This window comes from Chinchilla lanigera, unplaced genomic scaffold (assembly GCF_000276665.1).
Source record: "Chinchilla lanigera isolate Chin_1 unplaced genomic scaffold, ChiLan1.0 scaffold00021, whole genome shotgun sequence".
NCBI classification, from domain to species: Eukaryota; Metazoa; Chordata; class Mammalia; order Rodentia; family Chinchillidae; genus Chinchilla; species Chinchilla lanigera.
The window spans coordinates 13042701-13069411 of NW_004955422.1; the positions used below are offsets into that span (position 1 = coordinate 13042701).

Here is a 26711-nt window from a genome sequence, read left to right on the forward strand (position 1 = left end):
TTTTTTTGTGGTACTGGGAATCAAACTCATGACCTCATGCTTACAAGGCAAGCGCTGTGCCACTGAGCTATAGCCCCAAGCCCAAACCTGCTTTTCTAATGAATTAAATAGCCCCAGAGCATGCGGAGAAATTCTTCCAAAGAATACTAATAAATAAATGTGAGATAAATGGTAGAATTAGAAAATGTTATGATCAGTTTTAATTGGGTTAGTAAATCAAAGATTACCAAATGGTCTGAGCATAAGGAGGTGAAGGACTGATTAGAAGAACTTGACTGTGTTCTTCCAAAGGACATCACATAGATTAATTTCTGTTTCCAGAGAAAACAAATAAGACAGGCTCAGCTTTGTGGCATATGCCTGTAACCACAGCACTCTGGAAGGCTGAAGCAGGAGAATTGCAAGTTTGGGTCAGTCTGGGCAAGTTAGTGACCTAGGACGAACTTCCATGTCTCAAAAAATAAGGGCCGTGCTGGGCATGGCGGCACATTCCTACAATCCCAGCGCTCTGGAAGCCTGTCTGAGGCAGGAGAATCACAGTCAGAGCCCAGCCTGGGCGAGCTGATGACTTAGAGAGACTATGGCTCCAAATAAAAAGAAATTTTAAACAGGGCCGAGGATGTAACTCAATACAAGGACCCTGGGTTCAATCCTCAGTGCTGACAAAACAAGACAAAGTAAAATGTGACAGATTTTGGGATTAGACTTTCTCAACCCTAATCCAGTCATAAATCTTTTTTTTTTTCCAATGGAATCTATCCACAGCTTTAAAGGAAACTTGCGGAATGGCGTTATGAGGAAACGAGACAAATCCCTAATGCAGAACATTCTAAAAGACAGCTGATTTTGGTCTCTCTAACAAGTAAGTGTTGTGTAAAAAGGAACTGTTCTGGGTTAGAACAGACATAGAAGGTGGAGGGGTGCAGCTCAGTGGCACAGCACCTGCCTGGCAAGCATGAGGTTCTGAGTCTGATTCCCGGTACCAAAAAAAAAAAAAAAAAAAAAAAAACCAGACATAGAAACAAGACAGCCAAACATAAGGTATAGTTCTGAATTGGCTCTTAGTTTATTTAGTTCCTGTAGTACTGGGCATTGAACTCGAAGCTTTCACCCAGAGCTACAGCACCCACCCCTTTAACTTTTTATTTTGAGAAGGATGTCACCAAGTTGCTGTACTGCCCAGGTAGGTTTGAGTTTGAGACACCCCCGTCTCAGTTTCCCAGAGTGCTGGGATTACAGGCACACGCCACCTTGCCCACCTGGCTCTTAAAGCAGTTGTGAAGGGAATGTTTGCAATAATTGGAAAAATTTGCGTATGTACTAGATATTAGGGGTTATGTTGGCTAGGTAGGAAACTGGTTTTTTTTGAAAATACAAAGCAAGGCCAGGCATGGGGTTGCATGCCTGTAATTCTAGCACTCAGGACGCTGAGGCAGGAGGATTGCTATGAGTTCAAGGTCCACCAGGGCTACAAAGTGAGTTTAAGGCCAGTCTGCACTACATAGTGAAATGCTGTCTCAAAAGGGCAAAAGAAAAAAAAAAGCAAAGCATAGCAGTGAAAGGCAAAATGTCATAATACCATGACCTTATTTATTTTTATTTAATGCTGGTGTTCAACACATGGCCTTGTGTAAGCCTGGCAGGTGCTTTTATATTTTTCTTTATTTTAAAATTTTTTTTTCTTTTTTGCTTGTTTGTTTTTGAGCCAGGGTTTTGCTATGCTGGCTTTGAACTAATGGTGATCCTCCTGCTTCTGCCTCCTAAGTGCTGGGATTACAGGTGTGTGCCACCATGCCCTGCTGCCAGGCATGTACTGTGTCACTAAGCTATATAGTTCTTCATTAATTTATTTTATTAAAAATAACTTTATGAGGTTGGAATTTATTAAGGTAGAGTTTTAAAAATCCAAAAACTGAATGTACCAGGCAAAGTAACATTCCCCTCAGTGCTAGAGATGAAACCCAGGGCCTTGTAGGCCCTGAAACCCAGGGTCTACCTCTAAGCTACATTCCTAGTCCATATTTTTAAATCTGAGACAGAATCTTGCTGTCCCAGGCCAGGCTCTAACTTGGGATCCTTCTTATTTTTTGGTTTGTTTGTTTTGTTTTCCCATTTTGTTGTTTTTTTTTTTTTGAGACAGAGCCTCACTCCATAGATTAGGCTGGCTGTGAACTCACCCTACCCCAGGCTGCCTCAGTCTCCCCAGTTCTTTGGTCACACATGTGTGCTACCAGGCTGCTGGGCCTTTTGTGTTAGCCTCCTGTCCCAGCCCGCAGGTACAGTCAACGTGAACCCTAGAGGGGGAGTGGGGATTATAAAGGGACAAGAGACACGAAGCATGGAGACAAGACAGTGCTCTGATCAAGTCTCGTTTATTAGCAGGAAGTGCCGTGCTTATATACGGCACGGAGAAACGCGGAAGTTCTAAGGCGGGAATAACCAAATAACCCGACAAGGGCGGGAGTAACTAGGTAATGGTGGGCAGTCCTAGTTCTTGAGGTGGAAGTAGCTAGGCAACGGTAGGCAGTCCTGACTTAAAGGGAAAGGAGTGTAAGACAGCTACTAATATACAATGGAGGTCAGTCACGGTCTCCTACAGCCTCCTGAGTAGCTGGGATCACAGGTATACACCCACTACGCCCCATTCAAGAGAAGGATATTTTATCATTTGTCATGATAAGAATCTTTACATTAAAACCTTTTCACTGGAAAAAAATGAAGTCAGAATTTGTATTTGGAAAAATAAAATTGCACTCATACCTCCTACTATGTAGCAAAATGAAATCTGTATCATAGATTCAAATGTACAGTTGCCTATTAGGACATATTTATACCAATAAAAAGTATTTGACTTTTTACCTGGAATTCAAATTTAGTTAGATGTCCTGTATTTTTATTTGCTAGTACTCACAATGAATCTTTTTTTTTTTTTTTTTAATCTTTTTGAGACAAGGTCTCACTATGCTGTTCAGGCTGACCTTGAGCTCACTTTGTAGCCCAGGCGGGCCTCGAACTCTCAATGATCCTCCTGCCTCAGCCTCCCGAGTGCTGGGATTACAGGCATGTGCCACTGCACCAAGTAATAAACTATACTTTTTGTTTCACTGAAAGTGTGTGTGTGTGTCTATGTGATCTTTCTGCCTCCTAAGTAGCTGGGCTTACAGACATGTACAATGTTGTTGTTGGGTTTTTTTGTCTTTTTGAGACAGGGTCTCAATATGTAGTTCAGGCTGGCCTTGAGCTCACTTTGTAGTCCAGGCTGGTCTCGTAATCACAACGATCCTCCTGCCTCAGCCTCCCAAGTGCTGGGCATTACAGGTGTGCACCACCATGCCTGGCTTGATGAATCTTTCTATATTTTAAAAAATGAAACCATAAGGGTACAAAATAAGGGTACAAAAACCATGGGTAGGGATTGGGGATTTAGCTCAGCGGCACAGCACCTGCCTGGCATGCACAAGGTTGTGAGTTCGATTCCCAGTACCAGAAAAAAAGCAAAAAAAATAAAACATGGGTGAGCTGAGAATGGTGACCCATGCCTGTAATTCCAGCATTCAGGAGGCTGAGGCAGGAGGATTGCCATGACTTGAGGCAGACTGGGCTACATAGCAAGAGTTTGTCTTAAAAAAAAATCATGAATGAGTTTTTTTATAATTTAATGGTGGAGAAGTTAATATTATCATGGACTTAAACTTCATAAGCAATGAAAGATTAATATATTCTATTATTTTTACCTTGGTACTTAAGTGCAGGGCCTTGTGCTACACAAAAATTTTAAAAATTAATCTTACATGGCAAACAATTAACTCTGTCCGCCACTCCGAAACCATAAGCATCCACAAAGATAAACAAGAAATAAGGATGAAATGTTTGCAACCCACATAAAACTCAGTTTATCTTTCTACTACAGAGAGATCAAAAGACATTTTTTTTATTTTATTTTATTTTATTTTATTTTATTTTATTTTTGGTTTTTCTCCGGTACCAGGAACCAAACTCACGACTTGCGCTTGCCAGGCAGGCGCTTTGCCGCTGAGCTAAATCCCCAGCCCCTTGTTTTTGTTTTTTGACACAGAGTCTCACTATGTAGTCCACGCTGCACTTGAACTCACTATGTAGCTCAGGCTGGTCTCAGACTCATGGCGATCTTCCTGCCTCAGCCTTCCAAGGGCTTGGATTACAGGAGTGCACCACCACGCCCAGCCGAAATACATTTTAAAAGTGAGCAAAGATGTGGACAGTTCATAGTAGAAGAAAGTGACTCTTTTTTGTGGTTGTTTTTCTTTTACTTGTTTTGTTTTGTTTTATTTTGTTTGGTTGAGACAGGGTCTCACTACGTAGTCCAGGCTGGCCTCAAACTCAGGGTACTCCTCCTGTCTCAGCCCCCCCCCCAAAGTGCTGGGATCACATGCATGCACCATGCCCAGCTAAGAAAGGACATGATTCTTTAAAATATGAGAAGATCCATAGCCTCACTTGCAATAAAAAGGAATGCGAATAAAATACTGAGATTCTACTTTTACCTATCAGATTGGCAACGATCTAATCTGACATTCTGTTAAAAGTTTATCAGAAAAATAAGTACACTGATCTGGGAGTGCAAAATGGCACAGTTGGAAATTGCACAGAAGGAAAATTCGCAAGTTGTACTAAAATTATACGTGTTAGTCACGTGTGGTGCTACTCGGGAGACTGAGGCACCGAGTTCCGGGTTACAGGTGTGCGCCCCCAGGCCTGGTTTGTACGTTGTATTTACCTTTTGACTCAACAATCCCACGTCTAAGAATGTTCCTTCAATATAAATGTCCACAAACTTATCACAACATAAGAACAAGATTATTTGCAAAATATGTGATAGTTAACTGTTGTGTCAGTTTGGGTAAGAAATGTCCACCTGCTTGGACTAGCATAGTCCTGGGTGTGCACGAATAGTTTCACTGAAGGCAGAAGTGGGTGTACCCAGCACCAGCCAATAGGCTGAGTGGAATAAATGGGGCCGGAAGGAGGGCCCGCTGCTGTTTCTCCAGTGGAGCTTCCGTCCTGCCATTGCCTCTGCATGGCTGTCCCAGGGTTTTAGTGCGGTCTCTCCAGCTTCAATACAGATTCCCGCGGGGCCCTGCAGTGAGCTCCAGCTCTTCCAACGGTGACTGGACCTTTTGACTCTCCAGCACGCTGACAGCCCTTTGCCCTCTTCCGTACTGAACTCAGCAGACGGCCACTGTAAGGCTGCCTTGTAAATCACACTATATCTGCTTCTCTAGAGAGCACCCCTGATGCATATTATTTGTATAGCAATCAAGGAAAGAAGTCAAAATGGAGTAGCGTTGGTTCAAGGCACTTAAAATTAAGTCAGAGCCAAACATAGTGGCCCATGACTATAACCCAGTGCTCTAAGAGGCTGAGGCAGGAGGACTGATTGTAAGTTAGAGCCCATCCTGGGTAATTTAATACTTAAGTAGAACATGTCTCAAAACAAAACAAAACAAAACAAAAACAAGGGCTGAGGATATAGCTCAGCGGCCTACGTGCTTGCCTGGCAAGCTTGAGGTCATGAGTTTGATTCCTGGTAACAAAAAAAAAAAAAAAAAAAAAAGGCTTGGGATGTATTAAACGGAAAGGCCCTGGCTTTGATTCTCAGTACCAAAAAAACCCCAAAACAAAAAGTCTTCTAGTATAGCTGGATATGGTGGTACAGGCCAGAGGAATCCCAGCACTCCTGGAAGCTGAGGTAGGATTGTAAATTTGGGCCCAGCTAATTTAGTTAGACCTTGTATTAAAATTTTAAAAAGGGTTAGGGATAGTGATGATTGACTGATGTCAATTTTTTTTTTTTTTTTTCTGAGACAGGGTCTCACTATGCCGCTCAGGCTGACCTTGAGCTCACTTTGTAGCCCAGTCTGGTCTCAAACTCAGCACCATGCTCCTGCCTCCGCCTCCCGAGTGCTGGGATTACAGGCGTGCACCACCACTCCCAACCTTTTTTTTTTAAATCACATTTTTTTTTCCTTTGGACAGGAAATTGAACTGAGGACCTTGTGCTTGTCAGGCAGGCACTTGTGCTGCTGAGCTATATCCCCGGCCCTGTCAATCTGAGAAGTTAGTTAAGAGAAGTCTTTTTTTTTTTTTTGAGACAGGGTCTCACTGTGTCCATTCAGGCTGGCCTTGAACTTCTTTCATGTAGCCTAGGTTGGCTTCAAACTCACAGTATCCTCCTGCCTCAGCTCCCCGAGTGCTGAGATTACAGGCTTAATCCACCCACACCCGCCCTAGAGTTTAACTAAATCAACTGACCAGTTCCACACTGTAGGGTGTAGCAGATCCACCTTAGGGCGGCTCACCACCCGGACAGTATAAAGGAAGAAATGAGAAAGGATGATTTGCTTGTGTCCTTCAGAAGAGCTCCAGTGTCTGCCTTCAGATTGGCCACCGTCTTTTTCTGGCACCAGCTGCCAGCGCACATCCTTCAGCCTTTCGGTGTAGACCCATCGGCCTCCTGATACACACTTGCACAGAGCACAGCAGTGAGCTCCAGACCTTCGACTGAATCCTTTCATCTCTAGCGTGCAGACACCTTCTGCACGTTTCCTTCTCCAACTTGTGAGTGACTGTTGTAAGGCAATCTTGTAAGTCCTTTTCTTTTTTTTGAGATAGGGTCTTTTTTTTTTTTTTTTTTTTTTTTTGGTTTATTTCCGGTACCGGGAATCTAACTCACGACCTTGCGCTTGCCAGGCAGGCGCTGTGCCGCTGAGCTAAATCCCCAGCCCCGAACGGCTTTTTTTTGCTCATACCATCCTCAAGTAAAGTAAAAAGTCATACCCGAGACCATACAAAACTTTGACTCTCGCCTTTTTTTAAATCTCAAATTTGGGAGGCACATAAGGTCTAGCATTGCTCCCTAGGATGGTCAGTTTGCCTGAGCCAAAATGATTGGCAGTCAGCTTCAGACGTGAGGAACTCGGGTGTAAACACTGGAATTTGTAGACAAATTCCAAGAAAGCGCGGGAGCCTCCTAGCCAATAGTTTGCCGCTTCCTAGCAGGTCACGACCAGCGAGGTTACAGCCGCACCAGTCCAGGGCCGTGACGTTTTTGCGTGCCTCGGGCCCGCCCCCCGGGATCTCTCTGCGTCTGCGCACCCGAACGAACGCCGTGTTGCGCTCTTAGCCCCGCCCCCTGCACCGGAAGTTAATTCATAAGCCACACCTCCCTTCAGCCCTCAGGGGCGCAGCCATTTTAATTCATAGCTGAGTGGGCGGCGGCAGTTGGAGCGAGCTGTCGGGCTCCGCTGGGTGAGGGGTAGCCTGATTGCTCTAGGGGTTGTTTTAGTTTAATTTTTCTCTTCTAGCTTCCTGACGCCGGCTAGTGCGCACGTTGTACTCCTCTGAGACCATGTCAGGCGACGGAGCGACGGAGCAGGTGAGGAAGGAGAGCGGTGGGGCCTCGTGGCGACCTTCTCTCCGGGTCTGTGTTCGTCCGAGCTCCCCAGCGGTGCTCACCGGAGGAGTAAATCGGGGCTCCGGCGAACGCGAGGGCCGGGGGACGGGACGGTGGGAACGGGGGACGTGATCTGCCTGAGGCTCGTAGCTCTGCGCGGGGCTTCCCTGCCTTCGCTTTAATGCGAATAAATACTTGATTTAGACAATAGCCGGGAGGGTGCTTTGTGCTGTTGGAGATTCACGGGGATGCTCCGGCGGCCGGGGTGCCTTTGATAGCGCGGATGATCAGAAAGTGCTTGTTTCGACGCGCAGTGTATCCTGAGTTTTTAAAAAAAACCTGGCCATGTTTCCTCCACCCAGTACGAGGCAGATAGAGAAGTTCCCAGTTTGAGAAATAACAAGGGGCAGGAGCAGACCCTGGAGAGGGCGAAGGCGGCGAGCCGCTGGTGCTGAGGTGTGGGGGGATTCTGTAGCTTTCTTTTCGTCTTCTTGCCGTTTCTCTTTGATAATAAGCACATTGCGTTTTCGTTTCTGCGGCTGTACAGACGTAGGATTTGACAAGTCGAAAACGAGACGGGTGTGTTTTGGTCGCTGTAAACAACAGCCTTTGCTGGGCTAGGAGATAGTGATGTATTTTATTTTAAAATTCAGATTTTCAGATGACCGTGATTTGTGTCTTGTGCTCTTCGTGTACTGGATTTTGTAGGGTAGTATTGATCCTTTATTGTGAGGGAGGAAACTGATATTATTAAATGTCATTAAAGGTGTTTTTTGAGCTTAGTCTTGGTATGTTAAGATGAATACTTTCGTTTGTTTGGGGGATTTCCCGCTTCTTCCCCCCTTGGTGAACCCAATTTTTAAAATGGAGGCTGTCGAGCCCGCAGTCTCAGTTTCTTGGAATTTCCCGTTGCCATAGCAACGAAATACACTTAGATATTAATTTTTCAGGTCCCCAGTTTATACCGTGGAAGCTATGTTTGGAGACTAATAGAGATGAGGTAAAGCCTGGCATGGTGGTGCACGCCTGTAATCCCAGCACTTGGGAGGCTGAGGCAGGAGGGTCGTTGTGAGTTCAAGACCAGCCTGGGCTACAAAGTGAGCTCAAGGCCTGAACTGCATAGCGAGACCCTGTCTCAAAAAGACAAAAATTTGTTAAAAATAAATAAAAAAAAAAAAGAGAGATGAGGTAAAATAGAACTGTTCTTATTGCATAGTCTGGGAAGCTAAATTTCATTATCTTGGGAAAGTTGGGTTAAACTAGTGTTTAAATTTTATGTAATGTTAGGATGCCTAGGGTGCAAAGTCTTTATGATGTTACAACTTTTATTTTACCCACACTTTTTTTTTTTGGTGAATTTTGTCATTTGAAAGTGGAGGACTAGTAGTATGTTGAAGTTTCCTTGAAAACTTTCAAAATTCATTAATTCTTAAACCTAAAATTATAAAGACATAGAAACGTCATGATTTTGAATATTGTATAACTGTTATGTGTTAATGTGAGAGATAAATGATGAGCCAGGTGTGGTGGTGCATGCCTGTAGCGCTTGGGAGGTTGAGGCGGGAGGGTTGCCATTAGTTAGAGGCCAGCCTGAATTACAGAGTGAGACCCTGTCTCGAAAAAAGTAAAGGGAGAGGAATAAATAGTGATGAAAACTTACAGGAAAAAAAAATCACCCCTTCTCAAATTTAATTGTGAAAACAAACAGAAAAGTTGAAAGAAAAGTACAGTGAAAACCTAGAGTACAGTTTGTGTACGTGTATGTGCTACCTAAGCTTTCAGGAATTTTTCACCCGGAGTCAACCAGTTGTTGAAGGTTTGACCTTAGTCTTCCCTTATTCCTACAGGGATCCAACCCAGGGCCTCCAGAGTGCTAGGCAAGTGCTCTACCACTGTACACTCCAGGCCCCTGCCATATTTTCTCAAGACACATTTCTTTGACAGTAAATTGACACGTATTTCAGTCCTGTAATGCTGTCACATAGTACTGTACCACTATCCTACCCAAGAAAAGCATAATATCTTTTTTTTTGAGACGTGGTCTTACTGTGTGGTTCACATTGGCTTTGAGTTTACTATATATATCCCAGACTGGCCTTGAACTTGAAGTGTTCCTCCTGCCTCAGCCGCACAAGTTCTGGTATTACAGATGTGTGCCATTTCAGGCGTCTGAAGCAGGAGGATCCCAAGTTCAGTTCACACTAGAGAATTTAGACCCTGTCTTGAAATTTTAAAAAGGGGTAGGACTGTAGCTTAGTGGTAAAGTGCTCCTGGGTTCAGTCTCCAGTATTCTCCAGAAAATTAATATGATTCAAAATATGAACCACCTGTATTTTGTTTGGTGTACAAGTGAAAATCTGGAGGAATTTCAGGAATTAGAAAGACTAAAGAAAACTAAGAAAAAAATCAAAGTCTGCGTCATGGATTCTCTTAGAAAGTTGACAAGGGGTAGATGAAGTGGACAAAGATTTGTGGTATAGAATTCTTTTAGCCTTTTGTTAGAATAGAACTTCAAGTTTGTAGAATAAACATGTCTTAAATTTGTTGGTAAACATACAGATGATTGATTTGGATACTAAAATTTGTGCCCTCTGAAAGAAATGATTGTGGACAAGCAAAATCACTGCTAATGCCTTTTATTCCTGTAAGGAAATTAAAGTTTTGTATTAATTTTTCTGAAGGTTCTTGTTACAGTTTTTGCCTGGTTAATGGTATTAAAATTGTGCATCAAGGTATGCAGCCCCCAACCCCAGGTTTCTGTGTGGAATTGCACTATATTTTTAATCTTTCTTACTGTTTGGTTCCCCATCTCATCCCCATTTTAAGTGGTAAAGTCTAATGGGGTTTTTTGTTTGTTTTGAGACAGGGTCTCACTACGCAGGTCAGGCTGACCTTGAACTTACTTTGTAGCCCAGACTGGCCTCGAATTCAGTAATTCTTCCTCAGCCTCCTGAGTGTTAGGATTACAGGTGTATGCCACCGCCAAGTTTTAACAGTTTTTGAGCAGGCCTTTTTTTTTTTTTTTTTTTTTTTTTTTAAGATAAGGTCTAGCTATGTAGTTCAGACTGGCCTTGAACTTGCAGTTAACCTCCTGCCTCAACCTCATGAGTGCTGGGATTACAGGCTTGTGACTTGGCCTGAGCTCGCAAATTGATCTTAATTGATAACATTACTTAGGAAAACTAGACTCTAGAGAAGACAATGTGGTAATAATTGTTCCTAAGAGCAGTTGATCTGTGCTTAGAATTGGTTTTCTTGGAGGTACAACAGAAAGGAACTCTTAAGAGAGATTGCAGAGGATACAGGAATTTATATTCCAGGTACACTTTTGGAAAGGGCAAAGTCAGTATTTGGATGTGTGTACCTATTAATTGGACAGCTGCCAAAACCAGTTCATAGGGGTAAGCTTTTCTACTGAGTCTCTCAGTCTGCTTCTCTTTTGACAGGACCTAGTATGAACAGTTAGTATAAGAATTGTTCTAAAAGGGATTGAGTCAGGAGTTGTTTAAATTTTTTAGATTAGCGGACGATTTTGGTGAGATAGTAAATATTGAATAAAATTGGAAGGAGAAAACTGCTTTAATTGATAATTTTCTAATGTTTGACTTAGTAAATGAGTATCTTTGCTACTTTTGGCTGAAGGAACCTCATCCTTCAAATTCCAGAAAGTTAAAATTTTTCCCTGCTGGAGAATGGTTGATTCCTGCATGCTAAGCACTACCACATTTACCTATGTTCTTAGCCCTTCGTATTTTGTAGCCATTTGTTTATTTGGGGATGAATAGGCAAATTAAATGAGCAAATTTGATAGGTATGATTTACCTGAATCAACATCTTATGTTTAGTTGTTTTAGTATTTTAGTCATTCAATGTTTAGGATTTTAGTCTTTATAAAGGTTGAAAGTGATGACTGCTTCATGATACAGGGTACATACTCAGTTTTGTTTAAAAAACCATATAGTTGTTTTAGTAAAGGAGCACAAAATTAAGTTGGCACCCAGTCCTAATATGACACATGTCATATAAAATACTCCTTAGATATATAGATTGACTCAGTTAAGTTACTACAGTAAAAATGTCTTAACAGGGTGCTACTCTGAACTACTTTTAGGAATTTAGGGGAAAAGCTAACTACAGAGAGACTTAAAATTTCAGATATATAGTATGTGCAGTTACATTTTTTGTTTTTTGGGTTTTATGTCTTTCTCTTTGAGACAGGGTTTCACTGTGCAGTTCAGACTGGCCCTGAATTCACTTTGTACTCCAGGCTGGCCTTGAACTCATAGCAATCCTCCTGCCTCAGCCTCCTGACTGCTGGGATTACAGGTGTGTGCCACCATACCTGACCAATTTTCTTAATATTTTTAGCAAAAATTCAGTTAGAATGATTTGGGTCTGATGCCACCTTTAATAGTACATGACTTTTGAAATGTTGGTTAATGATGGTTGTGTGATTTTGATGTGTGAACATTATAAAATGTATGTACATAAACCTATAGCCTTTTAGCCTGGTGCTCCTAGGACCATGATGAGTAAAGCAATGAAAGAATAAATGAAGTACAGGAGAAAATGATGTGATGAAGAGACTTGGGAGGAGTTGTGAGGGCATAGCTTAGTGGTAGAGTGCCTACCGTGGACAAGGAGATGTGATGATGTATGAGGCTGTACTGGTCTAACAAAGCACACTGTATTACAGTGATTTTTTTGGGGGGGCAGGGGGATGCCAGGAATCAAACTCAAGACCTTGTGCTCGCCATGCAGCCACTGCGCCACCCAGTAAATTTTTTAAAAAATAAGTAGTACCCTCTAAAACGATAGCTGTGCATTGTTAAATTTGTTGCTATATGTGTAGTGTATAAATACAAGTGGACCCTCGAGTTATGACTGGCCTGATATACAAACAACTTGGGTTATGACCCGAATGTCAGCTGCTTGTATTTCCAGATGGTCTCAAATAGAGATTGAACCCTGAAAGAGTTCTAGAAGGAACATTACAACATCCTTGCCTGTGCAGGGTTAATTGACAAATCCTGGGCCAGTGTCTGTCTAAGGACACTAAGATCTGCCTGTGTACCAGAGAGAGACTTTGAAGGCTGTATAGAGGAGCCTGAGTCTTTAGTTGAAAACTTGAGTTACAACCAGCTCTCAAGTTTGTAACTCGCTGTACATAAGCTTGCATCATAATCAGTTTAGTGTTTTATAAAAGCATAGTTGGACCTAAGTGTGGTGACCTGTAATCCCAGCACAACAGGAGAATTGCAGGTTGGAGTTCAGCCTGAACAATTTAGGGAGACCCTATCTCAAAATATAGAAAAAATTGAAAAGGATTGGGGGTGTAGCTCAGTGCAAAGGCTCTGTGTTCAGTCTTCACTGCAAAAGTAAATAAAGAATAAAAGTAGGGATATCCAGTTACCAAACCATTGTAATCAGGTTCTGTAAGTAGGATTAAAAATCTTTATTTGAAACAGGTACCACAGTTGATTTTTGTGTAAATGAAAGCTTGTAAAACCAAGTTGGGAAAAAAAAAAAAAACAAGTTGAGGAGGAGGAGAACTGGACTAAAAGTTGGTTTTAAATACATGCTTGATAGAATAAGTGGGAAAAATTACACATTATTTGAGGAGAGTACTTACTATTATGATTCAGATTAATTGGAGTAAGACTATTCTCAATTATTTTGTACCAGATAGGATACATTTTTCAAATGAAAAATAGAATAATGTGGAGGAAGTACACCTAGCTGAAAATTCATGTTAGTTGTGCCACTGTTTACCCTTTTTTTTGGTGCTGGAGTTTGAACCCAGATCCTTACACTCACCCCAACCCCCGCCCTTTTAAAATTTATTTATTTATTTGTTTATTACCTTTTTGAGACAGGGTCTCACTATGCAGTTCCAGCTGGCCTTGAGCTCACTTTGTAGCCCAGGCTGGTCTTGAATTTGCAACAATCCTCCTGCCTCAGCCTCCCAAGTGCTGGGATTACAGGTGTTCACAACCACACTGGGCCTTAAGTTTTATTAATTTTATTTTGAAAAAGAGTCTCACAAAGTTTCCCAGGTTGGGCTCAAACTCCTGTCTCAGCCTCTTGAGTGCTATGATTACAAGCATGTCCTATCCTAGCTTTTATTTTTATTTTTACAATGCTAGAGAGCAAACCCAGGGCCTCACACATATTAAACAAGCACTCTAGCCCTGAGCTACATTGTGTGTTGTGTGTTTAGTATTAGAGATTGGACCTAGAGCCTTTACACTGCGGTACATCCTCAGCCCTTTTATTTTTGTTTATTTTGTTTATTTTGAGACACATCCCTAAATTGCCCAGGCTGGAGTTGAACTTGCTTGCAATCCTCTTGCCTCAGCCTCCTGGGTAGCAGGGATTACAGGTATGTACCACCAGGTCTGGATCCTTATATTGTTCTTTTAATCATTACTGTAATAGTACCTGTCACCCTCCTATTAATAGCTTCCTAGTAAAAATTAAGATCCCAAATGAAGGTTGGGCATGTTGGTGCATGCCTGTAATCTCAGCACTCTGGAGGCTGAGGCTGGAGGATCCCTGTGAGTTCGAGGCCATCCTGAACTGTATAGTGAAACCCTGTCTCAAAAAGACCAAAAAAAATTTTTAAAAGAGCCCATATGAAAGAGTTTTGATGTTAAATGAATTTCAAATCATGGAGCTTTCTCAAGACTATATGACCTGGGGCTGGGGATTTAGCTCAGCAGCAAAGTGCCTGCCTGTCAAGCACAAGGTCGTGAGTTCAATTCCCGGTACCGGAACCCCCCCAACCAAAAAAAAAAAAGGATATATGACCTGTCCACAATTGTATATAAAGACTTGAAAATATATGAGCCTTCCTTTTCCATACATACATAACTGAGGCTGAATTTTCTTCATATACTGCGTTCAAAACAGCATATTGCCATAGACTGAAAGCAGAAGCAGATAATATCTTCTGTTCTGATAGATGTGACAAGATTACAGAAGTATTAAAAAGGGTGGGCTAGCCCATCACGCTGTGGTAGAATGCTTGCCTAGCCTGTGCAAGGACCTGAGTTTGATCCCTAGTACTACAAAAAGACAAACAAAAACTGATGCCATTCTTTCACTAAATATTTTTGTGTTGGAAGATACATTTTCATAAAATATATGAACATTTAAGGTGTTATTTTTGTGACTGTATGTGTGCGTTTTGTTTTTGTCTTTGAGACAGGGTTTCCCTCTGCAGTTGAGGCTGGCCTTAAACTCACTTGGTAGCCCAGGCTGGCCTCAAACTCGCAGGGATTATCCTGCCTCAGCCTCCCCAGTGCTGGGATTACAGGCTTGCACAACCACTCCTGGCAAGATGTTTGTTATTTTTTAAGAAGTGCTTCAATTTTTTTTTTCAATTTTAACATCCAGTATAAATATTGATAGATAAAATCCACTTTTTTTTTTTTTTTTTTTTTTTTTTTTTTTTGGTCTTTTTGAGACAAGGTCTTGCTATGCAGTTTAGGCTGGCATTGAGCTCACTTTGTAGCCCAGGCTGGTCCTGAACTTGCAATGATCCTGCCTCAGCCTCCTGAGTGCTGGGATTACTGGTGTACATCACCATGCCTGGCTAAATCCACATTTTAAAAAATCCTTTGTAGTTCACAGATTTTGAGAGTATAAAGTGGTTCTTAGAAAGGTTTGAAGCCACTGTGGTGATGCATTGCTGTTAATACCAGCACTCAGGAGGTTGAGCCAAGAGGTATCAGTTGAAAGCCAGCCTGGGCTACATACAGAGTTCAAGGATAGCTACGTAGGGTGATCTTGTCTCAGTAAAAATCAAAACAGAAAACCAAAGAAGTTTGAGAATTGTTGGAATGATGCTTGAGGCCTATGCATCCAAGGTCATACATTCTATTTCTCTTGTGAAGTTAGATAGCTTCACATAACAAATTACATCTTAAAAAATGGAAAGTGACAGGTAAGCCCACAGATTGGGAAAAATTTGTAAATATGGCTGTTGGAGACTTGTGTTTCTAATGTATGTACAGGATTCTTGGAATTGAGTAATACAAAGAACAATGGGCTTAAATAGAAACTTGCCCCAAAATATGGAAATGGCCAGTAAGACCTATGAAGAGATACTGAATATAAATGTAAACCTAAACCACAATGAGATCGATACCACTTCATCCCTACTAGGTTAGCTATGTAATCAGGGTGGATAATGTCACGTGTTGGTGAGGGTGTGAAGAAATTGGAATCCTCCTATATTGCTAGTGGTAACATAAAACGGTCCTGTCACTTTGGGAAACACAATTCTTTGGTATTAAACACAGTTTTAATGTTTTAGCAGTTATATTTCTAGTTATATACCTAATAAAAAAGAGTATAAAAAATGAGCTCCACTAAAAAAGCTTAATACTATTGTTTATAGTGGTAGCGTTCATTAATAATGAAAACCTTGAAACAGTTCCTTATCCACCTGCTGATAAATACAGAAAAGATAGGATATCAGCTGGGTGTGATGGCACACACCTGTAATCCAGCACTCTTGGGAGGTTAAGGGGGGAGGATTGTAGATTTAGGCCCTGTCTAGGCAATTTAGCAACTTGGCAAGCCCCTGTCTCAAAATAAGTAAAAAGGGCTGGAGGTGTAGTTCAGTGCAGATGCCCTGGGTTCTATCCCCAGTACCATTTAAAACAAAACAAAACAAAAAAACAAGACCTAGTGCTGCATCCCTGTAATCCCAGCACTCTAGAGGCTGAGTCAGGAAGATCCCTGAGAGTTAAAGGCCAGCCTGGACTATATAATGAGGCCCCATTTCAAAAAAACTGAAAAATAAATATAAAGGCATAAAAATATTACATGATTGATGCTACAACATCAAATTTTAAGACATTATGCTAATTGAAAGGCAGAAACAAAAAAAATCTCATAAATAGCATTGAATTGTATATTTTAAATGGGTGAGTTGTAACACATGCGAATCATGTCTCAGTAAAACAGTTACTGAAAAAGAAGTGTAAAAGGTTAAATACATCATACACTTCCTGCAAACATGAAGCCAATTGTATATGTGTTATCCACAGGGAAAATAATTTGTAATGTGCTTGTCTGAGAACTACTTCAACTTTTGTTTGATTCCATCCTGCTCCCCATTAACACCTTTTGAAGCTATATTGGATTCTTAAAGTCTTAGAGGTTGCTCAAAGGCAAAAAGCAGGTGTAGTTTCTTTTTTGGTAGCAGAGATTGAACTGAGGGGCTTGTGCGTGCTAGACAAGCACCATCTACCACTGAGCTATATCTCCTACCTTTTTTGAAATTTTGAGATAGGATCTCCCTAAGTGCCCAGGCTGGCATCAGAAGTTGATCTTCCTGCCTTAGCAGGAAGATGGAATTGCAGGCCTGGAATTATAGGCCTGTACCACCTCACCCCTGGCTTTATAGTTTCTTAAGGTAATAGTTGTTGGTATGGAAGCATGGACCACTCACCTGCTAATAGATGAGCACAAGACACTTGCCCTGAGTTTTCTTAGTGACCTGTTTCTTTGCTTTAGCAAGGATCAGGAAATAGTAGTAAAATTTCATTCCTTATGGAGGCCCTTCTTATATAGATAAAAGGAAATACTATTTTTTTTCTTTTTTTTTGGTCCAATAGCAATAAGGTAACCAGTCCAGAGAAAAAATGCTGTATTCTCAACCTTGGGCACCCGGTTTCATAACTGATGAAAGGCTTTTTATTGTGGGAATTAAATGTGGCCATAGCTTGCAGGTTGCACGCTTGGCTGTTTTGATTAGCTTACATTGTTAATGCAGTTGACTGAGAACTATATATAGTTTTGGTGGTTTTTGTTGTTGTTGTTGTTGTTGTTGTTGAGACACTGTCTCGCCATGTAGCCCAGGCTGGCCTTGAACTCATGGTAATCCTGCCTCGGCCTCCCAAGTCCTGGGATTACAGCTGCATGCCACCACGCTGGCACCACACTTTTTTAAAAGAACATTTAATGTATCCTTGGTCAGAGGAAATTGTATGTATAATTGCTAGTCCTGATGGTCTTTCAGGTATCTGCGGTAGAATTTTAGGGACGCTGTGAAACTGGAAAAACTTTACTAATCTGTAGTAGATAGCAAATATTTTCTTTTATTATTAATGTAGCCCAGAAACAGGTGGTATTGTTAGGAGCAGTTCTGGCTTTGACAATAAACATACAAAATGCTGCTTGCACTCATCACTGATGTGGCCACTGCAGCTCACTGCTTAATGTGCTAAGTATGTAGTACGATATGCAGAACTGCTTTTTTGTTTGTTTTGTTTTGTTTGTTTTGTTTGGAGACAAGGTTTCACTGTGTAGTTCAGGCTAGCCTGACCTTGAACTCGAAGTGATCCTTCTGCCTCAGCCTCCCAAGTATTAGGATTACAGGCGTGCACCACCACACCTGGCCTATATGTAGAACCTTTTAAAAAATATTTTAATAATTTCAGGAAAGCTAGTTTATTTGATAGTCTTAGAATTTTGTGTAAGATTATCCTATAAAAGGCCCATAAACTTCACTAGGTTGCTGAAAGGTTCTGTGACACCAGAAATGGTTAGGAAGAGACTCATGGTTTTCTACCAGGCCTGGACTAGAGCCCTCTGGAGGCTGATGGTACATACATTCCTATAGCTTGTGGCTTAATTGTTCTAGGGTGGAGTGAGTATCATTTTAAAGCCTCCTCTCCCAGGTGATTATAATGTACTACTAGGGTTGAGAATTTTAAAGGGATTAGCTAAGTTTATTTTATTAATGAGACTTACGTGATTTTGTTGTGTCTGTGCTTAGTCAAAAACTAAGAATCTTTTCTTTTGAATTTCTCTTTGGTAAATTGTGCAGTAATACATCATTTATTTGATACGTTGTTTTCTGGCCAAGGAGGTCTTACACTCCAGAAAAATACCCCTGAGCACTGGGAGATAGTTACTTCAGTGGTTAAGTTTCTTGGTTCTGTCCTGTAGTGCTTGTGATTGAACCCGGGATTGTGCATGTGCTAAACAAGCACACTACCACTGCACTGTATCTTCAGCCCTGTATTTTGGCTTTCTAAATGCAAAACTGAACACCCTTGTAAGGGTGTGGGTGGGGGAGTACAACAATAAACCTCAGCAGTGATTTTTCTAGTCAGCAATCACTTCCTCTTCAAAGAGAACAAATCACACATTTTACTACCAAGAGAGCCAGGCATACATTGTGGCACATGCCTGTAATCCCAGCACTTGGGAGGCTGCGGCAGGAGGATCACCCTGAGTTTGAGCCAACCTGGGCTACATAAACTAGTTCAAGACCAGCCTGCACTACATACCAAGACCCTGTCTCAAAAGAACTAAGAGAAAAATGCATATAAAATGCTATTGAGTTCATTCTAGAAGCTTGTGCCATTAAAAGGCTAAAAGAAATCCAAAGCTGTATGTGGTAGGATTTTTCTGTCTCTTTTTGCTCTTTTGTCTATCTGTTGTCATGTTTCAAAGTGATTTTGTTTTCTTCCTTATTTTTCTGTACTTTATTTAGTCTCTTATGGTTTCAGGTCATTTTAAGTACTGTCTTTTCCTCCAGATTTTCCCTGATTAACAATAGAACATTGTCGTGGCCCGCCTCCCCACACACACATTGGGAATTGAATCCACATCTCCAGTAGTAAGCACTTGCTGTACCACTGACTCCCAGTGCCTTTACCCGCTGTGTGTTTTGCAGTACTCGGGATGGAACCAAGGGCCTTTGCACTGAGCAGTGCTCCCACCACCAGTGCTGCCCCTTTTTAAATATTTTTATTTCAAGATAGGGACTCCCACAGTTGTCCAGGCTGGATTCAGTTTGTGACCCTCCTGCCTCTGCCTCCCAGAGTGCTGGTAACTTTGTGTTACCATGCCCAGCTCACCCTGCAGTCTTTTTTTAAGGAAGAGAGGTTTATTTTGACTTAACACTTTTTATTTTGAGACATCTCACTCACTAAGTAGTCCAGGCTGACCTGAGTAGCTGGAATTTATAGGCATGTACACCTATCACTGATTCATAATTTTAAAAATTATTTGCACTGATTAATTGAAGTTGAATTATATTTTAGTTCCTGTATCAGTTTTACCTAATTTATCAATATTTTATAGTTGGTATCTCACAAATTCTAGTTTACTTTTAAAAAATGTTTTTTGTTTGTCCAAGAAATAATCTCTTTGAAAGAAGTCTTTATTTTGTTGTATTCTAAGAACCCTTCAGCTGTCTCTCACATACTAGGTACAGAGCAGATACTTCTCAGGTGAATAGTTAAAATTCAGAGCAGAGGACTGTACAGTGTGAACTAAGTGTATGTGTTGTGTGAGTGTTCTGATTGCCCTCACTTGAAGCCTAATGCTATAGAGACTGTAGCTCATTACTACCTGCCCTGCCTTATTATTTTTAGTGATTACAAATCCCATGATTTATTTAACAGGTCCTTTTCTGTATGGGGATTTAAATTATTTCTATTCCCATGCAGATACAGTATACTAATTGACTCTTAGTGTACATCTTTGTGCTATATAGTAAGTTTCTACAAGTGGAATTCACCAGTGTTACTTCTGCCACCCCAATAATGTGTCTGTTTCTGCATATCCTTTCTTGCCAGTGCAGCGTTAACTTAAAAATACGTGATGTTTCTTATGGATTACATTTGCTTTTCTTTTGAGTGAAAAGTTAACTGTTCTTTTTCTGTATTTTTATACTTTGTCTATTTTTACACTTTTTTCTTTTGCAATGTTAGTAATTGAACCCAGGACTGGGCCTGCTGGGCAAAGGCTCTACCTCTGAGCTCTTCCTTTTTTCCATTTTCTTTTTTAATCACTGGTCTTTTACATTACTTACTGGGCTCATACCAGTAAATTTAATACATTGTCATATATGTTAGACTTTTTAAGTTTGTTCTTTGACTTTTATTTTGATACTTTTCTCATACAAATTTAAGCCTTAAGTAATTTGCCCTTTTTTTGAGACGAGGTCTCCCTGAGTTAGGATCTTCACTCTCAGCATCCCAGAGTGGTGGGATTCCAGGGGTGTGCACTGTACCCAGCAGTAACTTTTCTCCTTGGAGGTTTATAAAAAGTCTTTCGTGTGCAGAGGTACATCTCAGTATGTTTTCCCCTAGTTCGTTCTTGTGTGAATGTGTTTTTTATTTTTTGTGTGGGTGTTAGAACTCAGGGCCTCATGCATCAGCATCCACCCTTCCCGTTGAGCAACATCTTCAAACCCTCATTTCATTTTATGTTTGAATCTTTGATTTATCTTAAATTTATATTTATAGAAAGGGTAAAATAGAATTTTGACATTATTTTGATAGACTTACACGTGTTCTAACATGATTTTAGTATTTCTTGAAAATCCACATTGTCACACAGCATATGATTTTCATGATTTACTGGTTTCTTGTGTATTGTTCTTTCTAAACTATCCGGTGATTAGTTTTTTACTTTTACTAAATTGTAGTTCTATGTGCTTTACTATATAAAAAAATTTGCCAGGCCTGGTGACGTACCCTTGTAGTCACAGCACTTTGGAGGCTGAGACAGGAGGATCACTTCAAGTTTGAAGCCAGCCTGAACTGCATACCTAGTGTGTTTTAAGGCCAGCTTGGACTACACAGTGCTACCTTGTCTCAAAACACAAAACCAAAAAGTCATAATATATAAAGAAATACATATATGAACATGGGTGGGGCCAGTAGTACTCCTGTATAAATTTTTTCTAGTTGTAATTTTTAGACTATTTATAAAAGCTCAGGCCTGGTATGGTGGTGCACCTCCAGTATTCAGGAGGCTGAGGCAGGAGGATCACTGCGAATTCAAGGCCAGCCTGAGCTACGAAGTGAGTTCAAGGCAAGTCTGAACTGTGTAGTAAAACCCTGTTTCAAAAAGAAAAAATAATAATAAAATAGTAAAGCATAATTTTGATTCACATTACAATAGAATTTTAAGGCACTTTTACTTTTAAATAAATTTGTAATTTTTAGTGAAACAATCTTTCTCAGATAATTTTTTTCTCTAGAAAGATAAATTTTAATGCCTTTTTAAACTGATGATTCCATTTAAAAGAGGAAAAAAAGAAAGATTGTAGGAGTGGTGCTTTCTTCTTTACCCCTGGATATTGTCAATATTTATTGCCATGTTGTAGATTTCAAGAAGCCCTGAGAAAAAGGCAAAACAAAACTGAGTACAAAGTAAAATTTATTGACTTATTTGAAAGTAAATTTCTGTAGTATGTAGAAATATTCTGAACAAAATTTTGAGAAGTAAATACTTTTTATGCCTTGGGTGCTGGCTACTATTTTAGGGTTTGGGATTTGGTTTTGTTGTGTTTTAAGGCGTTTGTTTGTTTTTATGGTGCTGGGAATAGAATGCAAGGAGTTGTGGGCTCTATCCGCTGAGTTAACCCCAAAGCCCCAAGATTAAATATCTGTAATCAAAGTAAAACTGCCTTATTAAAGAGGTTGGAGAATTTAAAAGAAAAAGGGGGAAATTCACCTGCACTTCCATTACCATCATTCAAACATGACACAAGCATTTTTTTAATGTTTTTTAAAATCTCTTGTTGTAGATTTTTATTGTGCTTTATATATAGTTTACAAATCCTTTATTTTCTTTACGTTTTTTTGTTTGTTTGTTTTGGGTTTTTGGGACAAGGTCTCGCTATGCAGTTCAGGCTGGCCTTGCGCTCACTTTGTAGCCCAAGCTGGCCTCGAACCTGCAATGGTCCTCCTGCCTCAGCCTCCAGAGTGCTGGGATTACAGTCGTATGCTACCATGCCTGACTACAAATCATATCTTTAGCAGTTTTTTTACATTAAGATAAAATTTCCGTATCATTTCATGATTTTTTCCTTTTCATCGTGGCTCACTGTTTGAATGGTCTAATACCAGTGTTTCTCAGACATGGTCCAGGGTACCCAGGGATTCTTAAAGAGTTCTTTTTTTCTGTTTTTGTTTGTTTGTTTTGGTTTTCTTCCGGTACCGGGAATCGAACTCATGACCTTGCGCTTGCCAGGCAGGCACTTTGCCACTGAGCTAAATCCCCAGCCCCAAGAGTTCTTTTTTTCAGAGGATCCATAAGTCCACACTATTCTAAAAAAATCCAAGACAGACTCATCATCTTGCTAGGAGTGCTTGAGGCCAGGCCTGCCTGGGCAAGGTAGAGAGGCCCTGACTCACAAAGGAAATCTAAGACATCTGTTGTTTTCTGTCTTAATTTCTCAGAAGTATATAGTGGAATTTTTCAGTAAGGTGACATAAAATATCAGAAGGTAGAATGTATAAACAGGTAGGAAAATCCACCTGCCTTTTTAAAATCAGACATAAGATTGGCACGTGGTGCACGCTTATAATCCCAGCCCTCCGCAGGCTGAGGCAGGAGGATCATCACAAGTTCAAGGCCAGTCTGGGCTACATAGTGAGTTCAAGGCATGCCTGGGCTACATGGTGAGATCCTATTTCAAAAACACTTAAATACATTTTAAAAATCAGACACAAAAAACAGATTTGTAAATACATAAAATTTATTGTTTTCACTGAATTTTCAAAGAGGGGTCTTGTGACCACAAAGTTTGAGAACTGCTGCTGTATATTTACAATTAAATTGTTACTTAATGTAAAATCATCTAATTGAATAAAATAACCACTTGATTTCATTTTTATGCATGCAGGCGCTGATAAAGTGTCTAGTGCATAGATTCTAGAAAACAGCTTTCTAAGAGGATATTTTAATGTTTTATATTGTGATTATATCTAAGAACTTTTTAAAACAGTAATTTCAGTTTGTTATTATTTTTCTTTCCTTCAGGCAGCTGAGTATGTCCCAGAGAAGGTGAAGAAAGCCGAAAAGAAATTAGAAGAGAATCCATATGACCTTGATGCTTGGAGCATTCTCATTCGAGAGGCACAGGTTTAGTGATATAGGATTACATTTCCTTCTCTATGGGTCCGATCACACTACTTGGTTCTGCAGTAAATGATACTTTCATAATCCTAAATTGTAAATGCTGTTTATTGGTTTTCAATTTTAGAATCAACCTATAGACAAAGCACGGAAGACTTATGAGCGCCTTGTTGCCCAGTTCCCCAGTTCTGGCAGATTCTGGAAACTGTACATTGAAGCAGAGGTTAATATTTTATTTTACTTTTTCTTATATAGCATCTGATGGGAATTGAAGCATACACATTATAGTGATAGAAAACAAGTTAGGAACATAGCACAACTAGGACAAGGAGGATTTAAAATGTCTCTTGCCCTTATTTTGTAAAATAGGTATGAAGGAGTAATTAAAATGAATTTTTGAAATTTGGGTCTTTGACAAGTTGATGATTGTTGCATTTTGGAGTTGCAACAACATTAAAACAGTTTCAATGGTATTGGAGTGCTTTAGCCTTTTATTTACTTGTCATGTGTCAATTTATTGCCTCCTGTGTCATTTATTTAGAACTCATTTTTCTTTTTCCTACTTACAAACTAATGTGAATGGGATCATATGAAAATACAGAAGTGTTAACTTAGTTTCGTAGAGTACTTTGAGTGTCTGTGAAATGAAGCATTTAAAGAAGAGTTATTTTGTGAAATGCATGGTTTGTCAGTTTAAGCACTTCAATAACTTAAAGACATTCTTTTCCCTGTAAGATAAAGTTTACATTATTTAAAAATGAGTTAATGTGACTCAAACTTTCACTCATAATTTACCCAATGATACTTTTGTTTTCCTTTTATCTGTCTAGAAATTTGAAGTCAGTCAGATTTACTTTAAAGAGTAAAGACCCCATTCTTGATTTTGATTAGAAGGAAAATGTTAATTTTAAAGACTAGAATTAGCAGTCAAAAAAAATAATAAAGATGTAATGTGTTGATAACAATTGGCACCAAGTAATCATTTTCAGGTTATAAATTAATGAGATGAAAGGGGTGAAATAGAAATAACTGATAGTTACATTAAGACGAAAATGATAACCATTTATTTTTCTAACTTAAAATAGTTAAACAGCATTTTAATAGTTAACTGTAATATAAATTAACATAATTAGTACATTGCAGCCTCAACAAAATTTTTTTTTTTACTATAACTGAAATTTGATATGTAGGTCTGTTTAAGACCTTTTCAAAGGACTTCAGCTATCAGAGTGTTGAATAGACTGCCCCACAACAGTGTCATCTGTGACATGTCCTCAGAATGGACTCAGCAACATCAGATTTAAATAGAGGCTACAGTGTACTCATTGAATTTGTGTTATAGTTTAGATTGTATTACTTTCTGGGGATGAAAATTACTGGACAACAGCAGGAACATTGTGTGTGTTTTTGTGCGTGTGGTTGTGTATGTGGTCTGTATGTTTGTGCATTTGTGTGTGTGAGTGCGAATGTACCTTATGTGGAGTCTGGTAGTTTTGGCCCATGACCATAACCTTAAGGTTTCACCACCTACTCTCTGGAATCATTTCTTTCCTTCATGAATTATTTAAATCACCAAAGTAAACAGGCATGAAACGGAACAGGTGAGTCCTGTCTGAAGTACGCTGAAGCCAGTGCTGTTTCTAATGAATAGTAATTCATTAAAGCAAGAAACTTGAATCACCTGCACCTGGTCTGTGTTCTAATCTGACTTTACAAACATACAGTACTGTATTAGCTTATATATAAACTCACCAGAAACAAATATAATTGATACACAATTGTTTTTATATAATGAAGTAGTAAGTTTATGCGTATTTGAAGTTTTTTCTTGCAATATATAGACATTATTAATAGTGCATTTTATTGTAGCATAAGGGCAGTTATATACTATATTCTGTGATCATAAACACAATGAATTTGCTTCATTTCCTAAATGCACCATACAAACTGCCTTCTATAAAAGTTCCAAGAAAAAGCAGATCTTATTCCGAGGGGCTGAAGGTTGTCTATATCTAACAGGCTCATTTAATAGAATATCTCAGACATGCTAGCAGTTGCCTGACATACTTAGTTGGTGTTATATGCAGGTATTTTACACACATAAACACACACCCCCAATACATATGTAGGTATAAAACATACAAAAATATATGTATAAATTCTCTTGAAAAGTGACATGTATGTATGTATGTATACATTTAAAATTTCATATTTCTGGTTTAGGAATTATGATAAATTGAATGCTGATTTCAGGAGTACATACCTGGGCTGTATTTTTGTCTCTTCCAATTTGTTCTTCTTTTTTAATCTTCATATTTTACCTTTTTGTTTGACCTGTAAGAGGCCAGAATTTTCTTTGGTCATGTCACTCAGTGTGGCATTTATTTTTGGAGAAGACACTTAACCTATTTTTAAGACTTTTAAGGCATCTGGATTGATAATATCTTTACTTTGAAAATAATACTGTTTATATAACATCCTGTATGCATCTCAAGAAAATAAAGTTTTGTTAATACATTGTTGTAACTCAGTACTTCATGGTGGGAAAATTGTGATGTTTATTTATATTAGCTAAATTAATTTGTCTGGTTGTATACTAGTGTCTCTCCCCTCCCATAGAAAATATATACGTCTTAAATAAGAAAACATAATTTGCTTCCCAAAGGAAATTTACAAATCCTGCTTAAGTGCAAAGGAGCAAAAGAAAAAGGTCATTTTTTAAATTATTTTTTTAATTTGAATCATCAGTTGAAAATGGGAGCATATCCTAAATATTTAGAAAAGAAGGTAATGATAGTAGAATACCAGCTTTTCTTTTCTCATATCATGAACAGTTTAGTAGTACTTAACTACCTGTGTAAAATATGTTTTTTAAAGTGTTATATCTAATTCATTCTTCACTTAGAATTTTTTGCTACAGTATTGAAATGTTGAAGGTAAAATCATTATAGTGAATGGGCATTTAGTTATCAAACTCTTATGTATTTATAATTTTGAAAATTAGGCCAAGTTACTTTAGTGCTATGTAAAATATTTAGAGAATCTAATTGCCACAAGTTCTTGAAATACTGCTTTACTTTTGCATCCTAGAACTGCTGCTTCACATGATTTAGTAGTATCTTAATAACAAGCAGTTGTATATTTTGTTAGTGCTAACACTCATCAAGTACATATACTGTCAAAACATGACCTCTGATATAAAACTATTGCTACTTTGATGTTTTTCATAAAGGGAGCATTTTTGACTAAACACATAAAGAGCACTAAAGGTTAAAGGCTCATGATGTTTTTCATAAAGGGAGCATTTTTCTATTTTTCCAGCTCTAATTGTGTTTCAATTCTTTTTTTTTTTTTTTTTTTTTTTTTTTTTTTTTTTTTT

At 39.4% G+C, this 26711-nt stretch overlaps 1 protein-coding gene across 1 annotated transcript in view; it reads left to right on the top strand.

Annotated features, from left to right (window-relative positions):
• Window positions 1–7207: 7207 nt before the first annotated feature.
• Cstf3 (cleavage stimulation factor, 3' pre-RNA, subunit 3, 77kDa) overlaps window positions 7208–26711 on the top strand; it is a 74367-nt gene continuing 54863 nt past the window's right edge. The window contains exons 1-3 of the mRNA XM_005384169.1: window positions 7208–7414; window positions 23237–23338; window positions 23460–23555. Coding sequence (XP_005384226.1) covers window positions 7388–7414; window positions 23237–23338; window positions 23460–23555 — 225 coding nt within the window. The 5' untranslated portion in view covers window positions 7208–7387. The remainder of the gene's footprint in view (window positions 7415–23236; window positions 23339–23459; window positions 23556–26711) is intronic.